Source organism: Paramormyrops kingsleyae, chromosome 22, assembly GCF_048594095.1.
Source record: "Paramormyrops kingsleyae isolate MSU_618 chromosome 22, PKINGS_0.4, whole genome shotgun sequence".
Classification (NCBI taxonomy): Eukaryota; Metazoa; Chordata; class Actinopteri; order Osteoglossiformes; family Mormyridae; genus Paramormyrops; species Paramormyrops kingsleyae.
The window spans coordinates 14,060,229-14,076,533 of NC_132818.1; the positions used below are offsets into that span (position 1 = coordinate 14,060,229).

At 47.1% G+C, this 16,305-nt stretch overlaps 1 protein-coding gene across 2 annotated transcripts in view; it reads right to left on the reverse strand.

Moving 5' to 3' along the window:
• The window catches only part of LOC111849289 (protein kinase C beta type), a 54,623-nt gene extending 40,771 nt beyond the window's left edge, over positions 1–13,852 (reverse strand). Inside the window, exons 1-2 of one of the 2 annotated variants that reach the window (XM_023822034.2) lie at positions 13,497–13,852; positions 12,951–12,982 (exon numbers count right to left, since the gene is read on the reverse strand). In XM_023822034.2, coding sequence (XP_023677802.1) covers positions 12,951–12,982; positions 13,497–13,666 — 202 coding nt within the window. In that variant the 5' untranslated portion in view covers positions 13,667–13,852. The remainder of the gene's footprint in view (positions 1–12,950; positions 12,983–13,496) is intronic. The other variant, XM_023822033.2, reaches the window with a different exon arrangement.
• Positions 13,853–16,305: the final 2,453 nt, after the last annotated feature.

Below are 16,305 nucleotides of genomic sequence, written 5' to 3' on the forward strand. Positions count from 1 at the left end.
CGGGCCGTGGTGGGGAAGAAACTGTTCCTCATGATCCCTTCTGCAGCGTGCTAACTGATTTTAGCATCCTGACTGCATTGCCAGTGTGCTAAAGGAGGCCGGAATCCTAACGCAATCTGCAGGTAGTAACTGAGACCAGCACACTGAATCCATCTGCAGATGCTAACCAAGGCTAGCATCCTGACCCCATCTGCAAATGGTAACCAAAGCTAGCACCCCGACCCCATCTACAGATGCTAATCCAGGCTAGTATCCTAACACTACCTGCAATGCTAATGGGGTTAACGATGTTTGAGAGAGCTAGTCCCTCCTCCCCCCACCACCAGATGAACACAGCCTTCAAAATGGGAAGGGGTGAGGGCCTAGCTTCTGTCGACGACCCCTGAAAAACCCCTATGGGCTTTGCACGAAGCTCAGTGAAGCTTAAAGAATACCACTTCTCGGTGGGCTGACACTGACGAAAATCTCTATTTTCCCCTACAAAAGCACCTGCTATTCATTAGTTCTGGATGTCAACATTTGTTTCTCATACAGGAATAGTAGTTCTGGAAAGCCATGTGTGACATCTCTCTGAATGCACGCAAACTCCCAGCACAGCTGACTTCTACCTGACCCGGTTCCGCAGCCACCCTAAATAAAGGCGATTTCTTCAAGAATCCCCATATTCCTATCAGGCACCATGAGACAACTGATGCATCGTTTCTACCTTTCCTGTGTAGGGTGAACATTTTACTGAAACTTTACCAAAATCTCTCTCCCAGAAAACACACTATGTTTCTGAATCCTTTACCCCTCAATCTCCTTCCACTGGTCAGCTCAGGTCTCCTTTGCACCCAGACGGCAAGTTTTCAGTCTGTACTCCGTCTATTTAATTCCTGTCCTAAATGACTGGAAATCTCCCGATTTCTGAGATGCCTTGAGGATTCGACATGACGTCAAACCAGGTGAACCAGATTGCTTAGCAACCAAATGTCAGTCTCCAGCAGCAAACTCTGCTGCGGAAATCTCCGCGCAGACAGGCCTATACATAACAGACAGGAGGAAGGGGTTCATTAGTGATAAGAAGCAAAACTGATAAGAACCCAAAAGACAGGCTGCATATCACTCCACCCAGATCGTGCTGAACTGTGGAACCAAGCCTCCGTTATTTTCCTTCCCTCTGCCCTGACTCATTTTTCAAAGCATTTTTTCACACAAACACCCAGATTACAGATGGTCCCTAAGGAAATATCAAACCGGCTGAAATTATTACAAGTAGGGGCAGTTAGCTGGCTGGCTGGTAGTTAATCCATCCAGTGTAATTCACTTCTCCTCAGTTGTGTTACATATCGTGTGAAATGCTTGAGAAAGCTCTCTGCTCTGTTCAGGTGACGGGGCTGCAGGAGAGCCTCTGATTAGCTTTCCATCTCGGTGACAGGTGCATGGGGGCTGCTGCGCTGACCAGCGAGGGGCCAGGCGAGAGGACGGGGGCGGCGAATTAAGCGGTCGAGGCTTTGACCTCCTGGCCGCTTCCCTCGTCGTTGCCTCTCTCTGCAAACGTCCAACGTTACTTCCCACCGTGCTGGACTATTTGCATGCAGGACCATTAGTAGATGCAAATCATGGACAGGCCGTGATTAGGCAGGGGTAAAAAAAACAGACACTAGACTTTCAGGAATTCCCAAGAAGACAGCCAGGACCAGCAGAAGAAATACTGCAAACTGTAACTACAACTTTGATGCAAACTGGATATTGATATAGTAATAGCACTAAAGCATGTTTACAGGTGATGCCCAGTGAAAGAAAACTAGGTCTACAGGCTGTTCTGGACGGTCCATTGTTAACAGCAAGGTCACCAAAGTTCAGCAGCCTGTCATGGCAGCATGGAGGTGCTTAGCAAAATTGCGGTGGCACATTTCAGGAGGCCGACTATCAGCAAGCGTGGCATAACCCAGGCCCAGGACCTTCTCTCCAAGACTGCAGCATCCACGTCGCCCTGTTGCCTAGCAACCAGGCAGGACCCACTCACATTAAAGTCATTTGAAGAGGAAATGCAGCATAATTACTCCATCCTTCCTGGAGCCCCCCCCCCACGCAAACAAACGAACTTCGCAACGCCGGTCCTGATTAACACCTAGAACCGGAGCAGCGAGGATCCCGACATTATGCAAAAGCCAGTCTCTGCGGGGAACTTCTGAGAAAAATATCTAAAGCTTAATTATGTGAGTGCAGGCACTGTGTTTCAAAACAACCCGAAAATTCATACTACAAGAGTAGTCAAAGAGCAAAACTACAGTATCTTACACCTCTTCCCTTCTATGCTTTCAGCCTTCTATCATTTTCTTCACTTGAACTGCCCAGTGTCTGTTCCTTCATCTCGACTCACCGATCAATACTTCATAGCACCAATTTAAAATTATGCCGGGGTACCAGTACTCCCCAGCGTCTTCAGTTCTCCTGTCGAGTAATGAAATGCTTAGTTAATAATCACAAGGTAAATACTGGGGGCGTGGAAGCGCACAGATATTACAGTTTAATAATTGATTCGGCGGAGAGATGGCCCAGAATTCCGGTCACTCGCTAAATGGGAACACGATGACCTCTAATAAACATGGAGAAGCCAAAAGGCGGAAACCCGGGAAAGGCAAACTGCAAAGCGCCGCTCCGGTTTCCTCGCCGGAGAAGTTGCTGTTCACTCCCTCACCCTGCAGATGAATCATGGAGGCAAACTCATAAATCTGCAGAGGTGATCTCGGGGGCAACGTGCTCCAAGGTCATGTGTGACGCCCACAGAGCCACGCAGATGCTTCAGCCATGAACGCCTTCAAGGTAGCACTTTAGATAACTCCATGGCCACATACACAAGTCAATTCAATTAGCAGGCCTGACAAAAAAAGCACACTGTTATTAATGACTCAAACCAACAGTAATTAATTTGACCCCACCCCCCCCCCCCCCCCCCTCCACACCCATATGGCAAGAATCAATGTGATTGTGTCTATCTGCTTCTGCCGGGGTGGCTGGTCTCAAGACAGAACATCTGGAGAAGTTCGGCCAGGTGGAGGCAGAAGAATGGGGACTCAACACCTAAGCTGAGCTAATCTGTTCAGCATCCGCCATGTCACATGTCACATGACCTTACAGAAGACCAATTGGAGTTAACGGGGTGGCGGGGGGACAACGGCGTCCAAGATATTGCAATTCCTTTCAAATGCAAAATTTACAAATAAGTAGGTTAAGCGGAAGTGTGTTTTGCCTAGAGGGAATTTCTGTGGCCCAATAGCACGTCAATGAATCAGTCAAAGGCTCATGGCGGAGATCGGTGGATATGTCTGCCGATTCATCGCACGCATCTTTTTATAGTTCGTCCAATAGAGCCCCGGAACGCAGCGGCAGAGGCCAGAGACACGGGGAACTCCGACACCTTGGAAATGGAACGCAGGCAGAGTGACAGGCGTGTCACAGGGGACAGGAGAATCGGCGCGAGCTGGAGCCTTGAGACAGACTCAACCATTATTTATATGGACGGGGGGGGGGGGGGGGGAGAGACTGGACCCTAACGTTTCCCGATGAGCGGCTGTCGTGCCACATTGAGGGGGTATGAATATTAACGAACAAACGCTTTGCCACAGCGCGTCTTTCCGCTCAACAGCTGAATCGACGCCGCTAGGTGTTTCGACAGCCGTACAATACCCCCCCGAAACCCAGATGACAACACAATATGCTGATGTAATATTAATCAGCGGCGGCGGCCGTCTAGTGATTCATTATTTATACGGTGCCTCCACATTGGTGCAGGCTCGCCGCTGGCTTCTTTGCCCCCCAAGGCGAACAGGATCACCCCCTGGACTGCAGTGACCGACCCCAGGAATAGTCCCAATAGACCCAATAGAGGCTGGGAGTAGTGGAGGAGTCATGGGGGATGCTGGAGGCTGGTGGAGAGGAAGGAGTCTCAGCGGGAAGCAAGAACCACCAGGACCCCTCAGCCGAGCAGGACCTGCCTGCCCATCGTCCATCGCGTGAGAGTCAAACACCCCAACCCCTCACCTACTTCCGCATAATACATTTTAGGATGAATTATTCTCAGAAAAAAAAAAACAATTTCCTGAATAGTAAGGACCCAAAAGGCTGTCGTCACTCTCCTGTGGACAGACAATCACCTGGTGACAGACAGCGCCAACTTCAAGGCAAAATGTCACATGGGCGGGGCCAACCACAAAATAGGGGTTACCCACAATTCCACATGTACCGGCAGAAGATGATAATGTAGACAATGGACTGACACCCTTGGGGGAGGCGGGGTGGTGAAGGGAAAAGAATGGAAACGTAAGGCAAAATATACAGACATGTACTGAATCATTTTACATTACTAAACGCTACTGTGAGAAAGAAAAGCCAAATCCTGATCAATACATGCCGGGTCACATGTCCGCGCTGGGTGGGATCTCTCAAGCACAGTCCCAACCCTTATTAACAAACTGCTAAAACTGACCTGCATCAAAAGTAACAAAGAACCAAGGGGGTGATTCTGTTCCACCACTAGACCCCAACCAAAAACAGACAGTAAATTGGAGCCACCGAGCGACAAATATCAAACCGCGAGTAACTGATCTGCAGAGATCAGAGATAAGTGAGCAAAAAGACTACATGAATTTGCTAAACCTCAAAACGTGTGTCAGCATTACAAAGGAGTTTCCCATAGACCACTAGGTGGTCTATGACAGAACAGAAAGGTTGCAGTAATGTTATGTGAAACAAAGGAGTGAATATATAAACTTCATTTAAGTAACACGGCGTTAAGCAGTTAATTACAGGGCATTATGACTCTCGCTAGTCTACAAAACACCCAGTTCAACAGACCACCCAGTCTTGCCTGTTTACTGAGGCCCAAACAGACACGAGCAGCTGTGTGGGCAGGTGAAGTCTGACAGGGTTTTGTTTTTTACGAAAACACGGCTCGTTGATAGGAAAACAGCTTTGTGACAGATGCGGAGAGCAGCACCGCAGTCGGGGACTCGACGGCGCTAACGATTCTGTCGCCGACCCAAATCCGGAGCGGCCTTTCCAGACGACGGCGCGGTGACATGACCATTCAAAGAGGAGCTCGACGGGCCCCCGACCGGGCGCCAGGCTGCCAAGACGAGGAGGACCAAGCAGTGAGAGGAGCTCAGCCCACAGATCTGGGGAGCAGGCTGGCAGGAACCAAAGCGGAGAAGGCCCGAACCACAGGAGAAGCCGGCACCGGGTTTCCGTCACAAAAACTCGCTTGTTCCCACAGAGCTGCAAGTTATCGACCAGCTTTTCTACACTCAGGCGAGTCCTGAACAAAAACGCCAGTTTTGCACCCACGGCATCTGCAAAAATTCCTAGCTGCTTCTGAGAATCACCAAGATTGGAAATAAGAGACAACTGGTAGGATTCGAACCTCCCAGTGCAGCTACAATCAGTAGTCGAGATTACCCGTAAGGTCCTGCAACCGGACAACGGCACCAGAACCTTGCTGCTGGCTTATCCAGTAAGGTGAACCAGATTCCTTTCTGATTCTGAGTCATCATGGCACAAGACTGTTCGACGACATGACTCAAGGAATCTGACCTAACGATACTCGACATAAAATGAAGTAAAAAACAGTTTTCCAAGAGTCACCCTTCCCAATGAAGCACATTTACAATAAACCTGACTACTTCATTCGTAATCTTACCAATCAGATTAACACCCACAGCCTAAACAATAAACCAAGAGGTATCAGTGCAGTGCGTCCTGTAATGTGATGGCAGATAGTAAGTGGAAAAAACCAGGGAAGACAAGCCAACGTCAAGGGTTATATTCCACTACATTCTCAATGACTTTGGGGAACTCGGTGTGAGAATTTCGCAAGAACTTTGGTGAATGCCACCTGTTGGCATGGTCACAGGTGACCATAGAATCTGTAATGTGTTCTTAAAATTCCTAAGAGGACATCGCCACAGGGAACTTCACATGAATCATTTGCTGATATAGGTGATGAAATGGTTTCTCCTGTACATCCCTTCCCCCAACATACAGATGGTATCTCCCTGCTCTGGGCTGATGAATTAGAATCTCAACCTTCCTGATAATTTGTCACAGAACCACTGTAGTCTTCAAGATGAATGACCCTACAGTTGACCTACAGTGAAGAGCCTAAATTTAAAGCCACCACCGCATCAATAATGACATGCAGGGCAATTAGATCACACATTATATGGACGGTTTCTTTAGTGAAGTCCTCTCTGGAAAATATCTATGCCGGAGTTCATTGTGAACCTTGTGAAGAACTGCTTCTGGCTCAGCCTCAGCACGGCTCTGCTTTCCAACGTCGATATTTGGACACCAAGCTACCTTTCCGGATATTTAAGCTGTCAGTCAGGCGGCACTGAAAACACCTTTTCTAAAACCAGCAGAGTGGGGGCCCTGGGGTAGCGGGGGGGGGGGGGGGGGTCAGCTCCCCGACACACAGACAACATAAAATCCGTTAACGCTGTTCATCTGCACAACCCGTTTCTCGCAGCTGTCATTTTCTCCTCTCACATATCTAGTAGCACAAATCTCTTCACTCCACCACCCACGCAGATCCCCCCCCCCCTTACCAACCCCCCCCCATCCCTCCTCTATGGAACATGTCAGCTATTTATAGGGCCTTCAAAGAGCCCGCAGTTTTAGAAGCGAGGCTCGGCGACGGCAGAGGCGCCTGGAACGGAGAAAAGGATCAGAACTTCAATTTGGATTTCCTCGAGAATCTGGGGTGAAAAAAATAATAATGAGGTCAAACCCTTTGGGGATCCCAGGCTGTGACCCCAGGGTTCATTTGGGGGGGGGGGTGAATCCGGGGTGTGAACCAGGATTAGACAGATAGATCATTCAGTACCAGAACACTGTCACCACTGCCTGTCACCACCGTACTCTCCACCCACTTGACGCACAAGAGCGGTGTGCAAAAATGACCATGCGGACACAGAGATTGTTAAGCCGTGACATGCTTAGGATGCACTCCCCCACACAACTCACGGGGGCGGGGTGTGGCTTCACAGGTTAGGATGCTGTGCCTGTCATCAGACAGAAGGTCGCTGGTTCAAATCCCACGGTCAACAGATTACTTACCCGTGAAGCCCCTGGGTAAGTCCTTAACCCTTTTTTTGCTCTAGGGAATGTCTGACCCTTTCTCAATAATGGCTGATAAAAAAAATAAAATGCAATACATGTGTAATGACTTCAGTACCAATGTAGCAGACTGGTCCAGTACTAAGCAAGGTCAGATAACTGTTAACCTTGTTTGACTGGTTAGCGGAGTTGTCCGTCTAACACATTTCTCGGTGTATTCTCAGCGACCCAGCGTCCGGCATAAATAAAGATGCTGAGTAGCTAATTATAACGATACTCCAAAGCCGCCATGTGTTCCCTCGCAGTCGCTCTAATTCCCATGAGGCACTGGGACTGAAGGAAGTCCAGGCCGGACGCCATGTTTCCACACGCAAGTTTCCTGGAGCGGCAGCGTAAACAGTGAGTGTGAAGTTTGCAGGATTTCCAGAGGCCGGCCACGTTATCGGGGGCCGGGAGCGACTGGGACGATGGGCGGCCTGGCAGGCCAGGAGCTGGACCGGTGGCTAACACAGGTCATGGGAACTGCAATTGTACCCTTGAGCGATATACATCCATTAACACCCAGACGGCTACGAGGAAGCGTCTGGCAGAGTGCATGCTACACACAGCAGGATGTGAAAACTTGCAGTTTGTAAATTGAAATAATATTCAGAGGCTCTTGCCTGAGTAGGGCGCCTCTGAGTGGGAGGAGGGGGCCGGACTGGCAGCTGGACTCCTCAGCCCGTGGGCTGTCTATCCGTCGCTCCTGATCCCACACCCCCTCGAACCCGCTGCCCTTTCCTCCTCCTATCCTGGCCCAGGGACACTGTCACTCCATCACCCACCATCCGCCTGTGACTCGGGCTCTTTGCATCTTTCCAGCACTTGCCCTTTTCTTAGCCTCCATTACCTTCTCTCCCTCCCTCTCTCCTTCCCTCCCTCTCTCTCTCTCGTTTAGAATCACATCATTTTTTATTGACAGCAGAAACAGCAGGGGGTGATTTGAGGTTTTTTTTTTTTAAGGTGGAGGGACATAAGAGGGGCCATAATTCATACAAGGGGATCAACTTTATCATTAGCCAATGATTTGTTTTGAATCGGTGAGTGACGGGAGGGGGCAATTGGGGGGGGGGGGGGGGGTTGGCGCCAATCAGCTTTCAGCTGGGACCAGTGCCTCTATTTAAGTCCCTGAGAAACCATAATATACCATAGTAATACATCATATCATATACCAGTTACAAAGAACACAGCCAAAAAACTAAATATATTTTCTGCACCTTGTTCCTCATTACATCTTTACATCTCTCTCTCTCTCTCATCATCATCACTACCTGTCTCTCTCCCCCCCAATCCCCCCCCCCCCCCCCACCGACTGCCGAGAGACGTGCCAAACTAAAAAGGCAGTGGCATCCAGGCGTCTCCGTGGTGACAGGGAGAAGATCACGGACCTCGGTACCCAGGTACCTCACTGGTGTTCGTTTGGGGGGGGGGGGACGGACCACTGGGGCCAAGTAGGCCTGGAATTCAGGGTTCAGGGGAACTGATGATCAGTCTGATGGGGGGGGCGGGGGGGGATTTCCAACCAGTTTCTGAGCCGAAAGACTCACAGCTGCTCGAGACGACAAAGCAAAGCGTGACATGATGAGCAGGTGGTCTGTCCACCGCACCCGAGGTTCCATTTTCAAGCATGACGGTACGACTAGAGTTAGAGCGGAAGGCTAAGGAGGTATTCTGATTTCTCCCAGGGACCTGGGTGACTGCTATCCAACAAGACAGCCCCCACGCTGAGACCACAGGGCGGGACTTAAATCTCTGCCATGTAAAACGCGAGAGAGGCGGCCATCCGCCATGTCTCTCTCACTCCATCAGTAAGAGTGTTTGGGAATCACGTACAGTACAGTCAGCGCCGAGCCACCAGAACTGCAATCGTCAGATCCCGGAAAACGCACTTGGGTAACGATAAACCATCTGTGCGCTGATGCTTACTTCTTGCGACATGCTGGAGGCTGCCAAGCCCCTAAATACGAAGCTAAGGCGCAAGTGGAAGATTTTGTCAGGGTTTTTTTTCCTGGAAGCTTCAATGAAAATCTGAGGAAAATTTATCAATCAACTAATCACTTGTTAAGGCAGTTTGTTGGCAGGGTTGCTTCACAGCTGTAGTAAAAACAAATCCTGGGCTTTCAAAAATGTGACAGTGTTGCTGAGGTTAAACGCAACTGACAGTAACACTTGCACAAAAAACAATTTCCTGGTAGCTAGTGAAATACAGCCTGCAGGCTAGTGCAGTTTCGCACAATTTGAGGTGCTTTTTCTAACGCAAAAAAAAAAATCTCGCTATCTGTGGCGACTCCCGTAGCTCTGCCGTCGTCTTTGCTTTCAGACCTAATCTGACCAGAAGGTGGCGTAGTGGTTAAAAGAGAAGAGCACAGGTTGGCAGCTTTGGCCCAATAGGGGCCTTGCCACAGTGTCGGACGGCCAGGTGCGCAACCTATACTCATCTCGTAATGTATCGAGCTGGACCGAAGGAATCGCTTTAATCAAATGCGTCAGATGAGCTTCCACATTAAATGCCGATAAAGGTAACAGAGAGCGAGAAGCTCAACCCATGGAGATGGTGGGAACGGCAGCAGGACAAATCGCCTTGTGTGAGGTTTAGTCCCCCAGTCAATGTCCCAAACTAGGGCTTTTATTTTCAGAAAACAAATGTTTACATGTAGATCGCCCTGAACTTCCTCATTCGCTGGGTCGTACCTTGTTCGTAGGTGACATCGCTGGCAGTATTTCTGGAGAGAAGCACTGATTCAAAACCGTCCACACTGTTGTAAATTCAGCTGAAATAAATTAGATTTTTGTTTTTTTTTTTTCTATTTAAACTAGAGCAGGTGGAAGAGTTTAATTACCAACGGGCTGGTATACGGCAAATAATAGTGGAGTGTCTTTCTTTGAAAGGACACGCAAACGGAGGCCTGCTCAGCATCAGGTCATGCTTGGGGGATTGTCAGTAATCACAGGAAAGGCGGGCCTGCAGAAGTAACGGAAACTAGCACAAGGTGCAACCTTCGTTCGTTCCTGTTTACTTGTGGGCAGAACTTCTACGAGGTATCGTCGCATCAGACCATGCAAAGCGCCGCCCACCACTGTATAAATACACCTCCAAAATGAGCACAGTCTTTACAACCGTGTATCACAGTGAAATGGGATCAGGCCGCCATTATTATTTATTTTATTGGCACCGTTGCCCAGAGCTACATCACACTGACCCACTCACCATTTTGGGGGCACAAAAAATAAAAAATAAAAAAGAAAGAGAGACCATTAAGAAGAAAAAAAAACAGCCACAGACACGCAGACATGCACCATCCCCTATGCTGAGCCCCAACATCCTGTTTGCTTAAGATGTGAGGTCTGCGAAGCCTTAGGGTTTCTGAGGTTAGGGGGCGGAGCTAAGATTGATAAAGGGGGCGGGGCTTAAAGAGATCTGCCCCTCAGTAAGCAGGATAAGTGAAGACAACCAAACTAGCTCTGCTGAACCTAACCCTACGTTAGGTTAGGGTAACCCTAACCCTAACCCTACTTAACATCGTCGGAGTGCGACTGCGGCCAGTCTGAAGCGGGGTCACGTGGGTTTGGGCTAGCCTGCTAAAAAGCTCTACAGCAACCAGTCGCATCAAAATTTAATTTTGTTTAAAAAAAAAAAAAAGTTACTAGTCTATTTTACATAACGTGATTTTCCACTAATCAGAAATTACTACACTTAATAATTATGCACACTTAGGTGCAAACCATCTGCCCATGCAGATTTTACATATCAAGCCCTTAAGTGGAATTAAGGACAATTATCCATCCCACCAGCAGATTAAGAGCTTATGATTTTTGGTTTGTGTTAAAACAGCCATTACTGAGCTATGCCATTTTAAAGGACGTCTCTGCTCAGTGCAACTCTGAAGATGAACAATCCATGTGGTTTGTGCGCCAAGAAAAGCAGAACCCACATCCAGTGGCGTAGTGGCTCTGTGGGTAACCTTGCTGCCAGCCGCCTCCAGGATAGCAGTTCAAATCCCACTTCCTTTTCGTATGTATAAAGATAGCATGTTGTGTGTGTTTCTATCCACAATGCACTCAAGCTAGGGGGTGTTTATAAATTGCCCATAGTGTGTGTGAATATGGACTGACATGGCAGTTTACCCCAGGCCCTACTGTAGGCTTCTCTATGACTTCCTTCATAAGCAGCCAATAGATGGATTAAAAATAATTGACACTTCATTGATCCAGGTGGGGAAATTCTCTTTACGCCTCCCCTCAACTTGCTCTCTGTAGGTGAGAGCCAACTGGTCACCCATAGCAACGCCCAGGGAGCTGGGGGTTAAGGGCCTTGCTCAAGGACCCGCAGATGTGCCGTGGCCGGGCTGGAACCAAGAACCTCCTGATCACAGGCACAGAGGCTTACACCACTGAGTGGGATGTCGACTATCGTTTCTGCAGGTGGACTGGAGGTGGGGCTGCATGCTGCTCGCAAACAGCTACAACCTGCACTGCAGGAGCCCGACCCTGTACGGTGCCCTATGAAATACCAGAGAAATCATGTGGTGCTATGGCACGAACAGTTCAACTAGCCCTGGGATCAACGTATACAAAGCCAATGTGCATCCATACGAGGATGAGAGACCTACACATCCCCATGCCAACCACTGACCTAGGTGATGCAAGATCTCAGTATATACATTTACATGCGTTTCACCTTTGTATCCAACGCATTTGGCGTGTTTTAGAATACAGGATCTGAAAATTTATCTGGCATTTGTGATCAACGACGGCAACATGACGCACAGGGATCTAATGCATCTTTCCCTGGGGGGGGGGGGGGGAACGCAGAACAGAGGAATTATCTATTTTAAAATCCCCCTACTAGGTCCAGCTACATATAGGAAATATTTCACATTTGTCGCAGTCGAAAGCTGAGGTGACTGTTCACCTATCATAGTCACCATAAACTCAGCAAGATGGAGCTTGCCCTCGCCAGCAATAAACAGATTTTGTTTAGGGTCAAGAGAAAGCAATAAAACAAAAATGTACAGTAGAGAAGTCCTTTTCTTGTACAATGTCAAGAGTATCTTTTACCCTGGTCACCGTTACATCAAGAAACCCTTCACCAGCATGGATGGCTGCCGGGAATCTTAGTCCTCGATTGATCCAGATGCGCAGAAGACACGTTGGGGTTTTACGCCTATTGAGTGTGATTAGGAAGTCACAGCGTGTCACTTCGTCACAGCTGGGGAGAGGCGGAGAGCCACGCGGCCGCGCCAGCCGCTAATTACATAATTAACCCTCACACGCGATGATCAGTAAACATGCAGGTTATTACCTTCCAGGGCGCATTCAATCATGAACGTCAAGCGAACAGGTGTATGCTAATGTCATTGCATCGCTAATGGCACTAGCTATATAGCTAGTCTCCAACATGTTAATTGTCTGTTAGAGAAAGTAAGTTCATGCCTTATTTTAAACGTTTTCCGTTTCAGACGTGTATGATTAATATTAAAGAATAAAGCTCTGCTTCACTACCGCCGGCAACAAACGCAGATAGGCGACAAATCGCCTGATTGACAAGGTCCCGAATCCATCTTAATGATTTAAGGCAGCCGTGGCACTTGAACACAATAATAACAATTTTTTTTAAATAAGATGTATCGCCCTATAGTCGTGATTAACGCACAGTGGAGACACTGTAATTGACGTGTGCTGAAAGACATCGCTCGGCTTAAGGGCTCCACGGTAAAATGAAGCTTAGTGATGCGAACATTCTGCCGCCTGTAGCTGAAGAAGAAACCTCTCCGATTGTCTTTCTAAAGCGGCCAATGCTGTCGGTTGCCTACCTTGACACTGAAATCCCTGTTTGCCGAATCCCCTGAAAGTAAAACAAATAAATAGGTATTGGTGAAAATGTTTAAAGTTAATACTTAATCGTGATAAAACACGTGTTGGGTAAAATAGAAAATCTATGCATTTATTTTTAACTTACATCGCTAGGATATGGGGGAAAACTCGGAACAAATATGTAATTGAAACACTTTCTATGTATATTATTAACATTTCATATACACAACTTTTGTTTTTTTTCATAGTGTCTTATTTATAAACATCGTGATACGTGTTCCATTTAAGACTATATTAAAAAATGACAGAAATTTTTAAAATCACCAGACTGAACTACATTATGAAATGTTTATGCGGGAAATGTTAATAATTCACCGTAATGCCAGTACAGGAGTCTGTGCGGCTTTACAGGACTGCACTGAAAATGAATTACATCGCAGAGTAATTCATGCAAACATCCTAGGCATCAAGTGTCAGCCGTAGTGCACAGCGCCTGACTAACGTTATCAGAATATCCATCGGGTTAAGTCTCCGGACTGCCTCACCAGATGAAGTCCGTGCAGTGGCTGCAAAACGTCGGCTGCTTGAAGAAGCGGGCGATGAACTTATGGTTCTTCACTTCATGCACGTTCTTCTGCCTCAGGGCGCCCTGCCTTGCGAAGCCCCTCATCCGCTCAACCCCTTCGCCGTCGCTGCCCTGTGCGTTGTCAGCCATCTTGTACGCGGAAATGAAGTAGAACTGCAAGTTTTTGCAATGTGTGAGATGGTTTGCGATGTCGAGCCTGTGCGACTAAGTGCGGCCGGGTGCTGGGCTTCGCTGTCGCCGTCTGAAGCCGCGGGTACAGCGCACTGAGGGGCAGGGAGCCTCGCTTCTCCCACTCACAGTAACATGTGATGCTGCGAGACCCCGCCTCTCCCGTTTTTATTTCAGCCCAGTTTAATGTGTGAGGCTGACAGCCTTCTCCAAGTAGGCTGCAATATGTAAATCAGCGGTGCGCTGGAGTTCTTTATCGGCGTGAATCAGATGCAACTCCATTACCTTGAAATCAGTTGATTTCCATGGGAAAAAAGTAACATATTGTCGTGCAAACGCGCGCATAAATCGTTTAACGCTATTTAGTGCCAACATCCTTTTGGAAACGTGGTCTGGGAATGACGATCTGTTGATGAAAAATAAACCAGATATCCGGTATAACTGCTAAAATGCGAGGTCGTAACCCTAAACATATAGTACATTTTAGCTCATACATCGCACAGCATCCATCTATTCGTTTTTTGTAACCACTTATCCAATTAAGGTCGCAGCCATCAGAAGCCTGTCCCGGGAATAAAGCTATTTTATATAATCACACTATTAATACCATGACTATTTTATGCTACTTTATCCCTCTGTCAAGCATAGTCAGTTCACTTAACAGAGCAAGTGACGTAGCTTTTAAGGAAAAAATAGACTGAAACAAAGACTGCGGGTTCAAGTCCCAGAAAAGAGCACAGGCGGCGTACCTGCTATCAAGGCGCCAAACTCTTACGGCATCACTCAGTTTCCAAACTATATTTAGCTGGATAACGCGCAAATTTGTGGACCTTCCTGGCGACAACAGTCCAAAAAAAGAAGGATGAAGTTCTTTATTTTTTTGTCGATCCCGCTTTTCATGGGAAGGCTGTGTGCTGCGTCTTTATCTTTTTCCCCACTGCTTTTCTGCTACAGGTTACTGTCGCCCCATGAGACCGGGGCACCGGCTGCGTAGGCCGGGAGCCCTCTGATAAATTGAATTTGTTGCAGCAGGTGGCAAAATAGCTTGCTTTTGGCGCATCTAAGTGCCCTTTCCACCCGTGTTGTTTTCTGAAAACACCAAATTATTGATTGAACCCGGCGGTGGCTCCACACTGCATGGCTCCGTTCTCAGAACAGGGGATCTATGGCAGTAACAGCAACTGTTATTTGCTTCGGATGAAAACAATACATTTTTTAACTGTCCTACTTGAGTTTTACCAACGGGAAACTCATACAGGTTTCATTACGACACTGGCGCACAGTTTAATCCGAATGAGGTCAGCCTTCTTTCAAGACTCAGTTTTGGTTCTCCAGCTAGCTGGCAGTGAGAAGCGGAGTCTAAAATTGACGTGAGAGGCACCATGGTGGAGAACAGACTGGAAAGTGCCTCGCAATTGCGAAACTACCGTTAAGGAGGGAGCCCATAGCAGACTGCGTTAAAGGCGGCCGAGGCCACGTGTGTAAACTGAAAATTGTGCTCTGTCGACCGCTATTGACCGCACTGAAAAAGAGGTCGGAAGAAATTTCACAGTACAGCTATGGATGGCCATGTGGCAGCATACTGCGTATAACCGATTCGGAATTTCGTATCTCATCCGTAAAGGATATTTACAAACAACGTTGTCTTTAATAGAGAATATATCTGCAATTTAACACCGGCATATAAGCCATTCGTCTTTTACCGGCGCATAAATACTGTGCGTCATAAATACTTCCAGTTGCTTTACAGTTTGCATGGGCTGTGCAGTGTCCATCCGCAAAACACACTGGCTTTGCGTTACAGTACTCAGCTGTGCCTTTCGTGGACATGTGCATAAATGTATATTTAGCCGCCAGACAGGAGTTCCACTTACACAAGTACGCCTATCTCCCACATCGGTAAAATGTTACTTCTCGTTGGTTTATATAACTTTACCCTCATTGACTTCCCATAATGCCTACTTTTCTTTTTTTTGCGTTGCCCCTGGCTGTATTTAAAGACCACCAGTCTCTAATATCTATTCAAGCAAGCTTTTGTTTGATTGTTTTACGTTTTAATAAGCCATACATTTAAACGAAACTCGTTATACGCTTTAGTTGATTTCCAATAGGCTAGTTTTTTGTTTATGGGTATGTGCTTGGCATACGAAATAAATAAAATCAAGATAAGTCAGCTAAGTACTATATGTACAGGTGATTAAAATGCATATTTACACGCAATTTCCCACAGCTATTCATGTTAATTTTATAAGCATTTAATTTTATAATTGATTTAAATTTTAACATTTCATTTTAAACATGCATCATTTACCTTGAAACTTTCTGTCAAACACCACAAAATAAAACAAGAATTTTATTAAATATGATATTGCCTGGATAATATGCATAAAAAAGATCTATAATATTTAAAATAGTGAGTCAGTACATATTCAGACTTTCGACATCAGGTAAAGTAACACACGGGTTCTTGTGTTTAACGATAAATTCGTAATTTCTTACAACCTTAATCATAATGCTCTGAGAATGAGACGCCCTTTATTCTCAATATATACTATGTAGGGCTATTTACGGTAATCTTTCGTCACTTGAAATGCTCACCG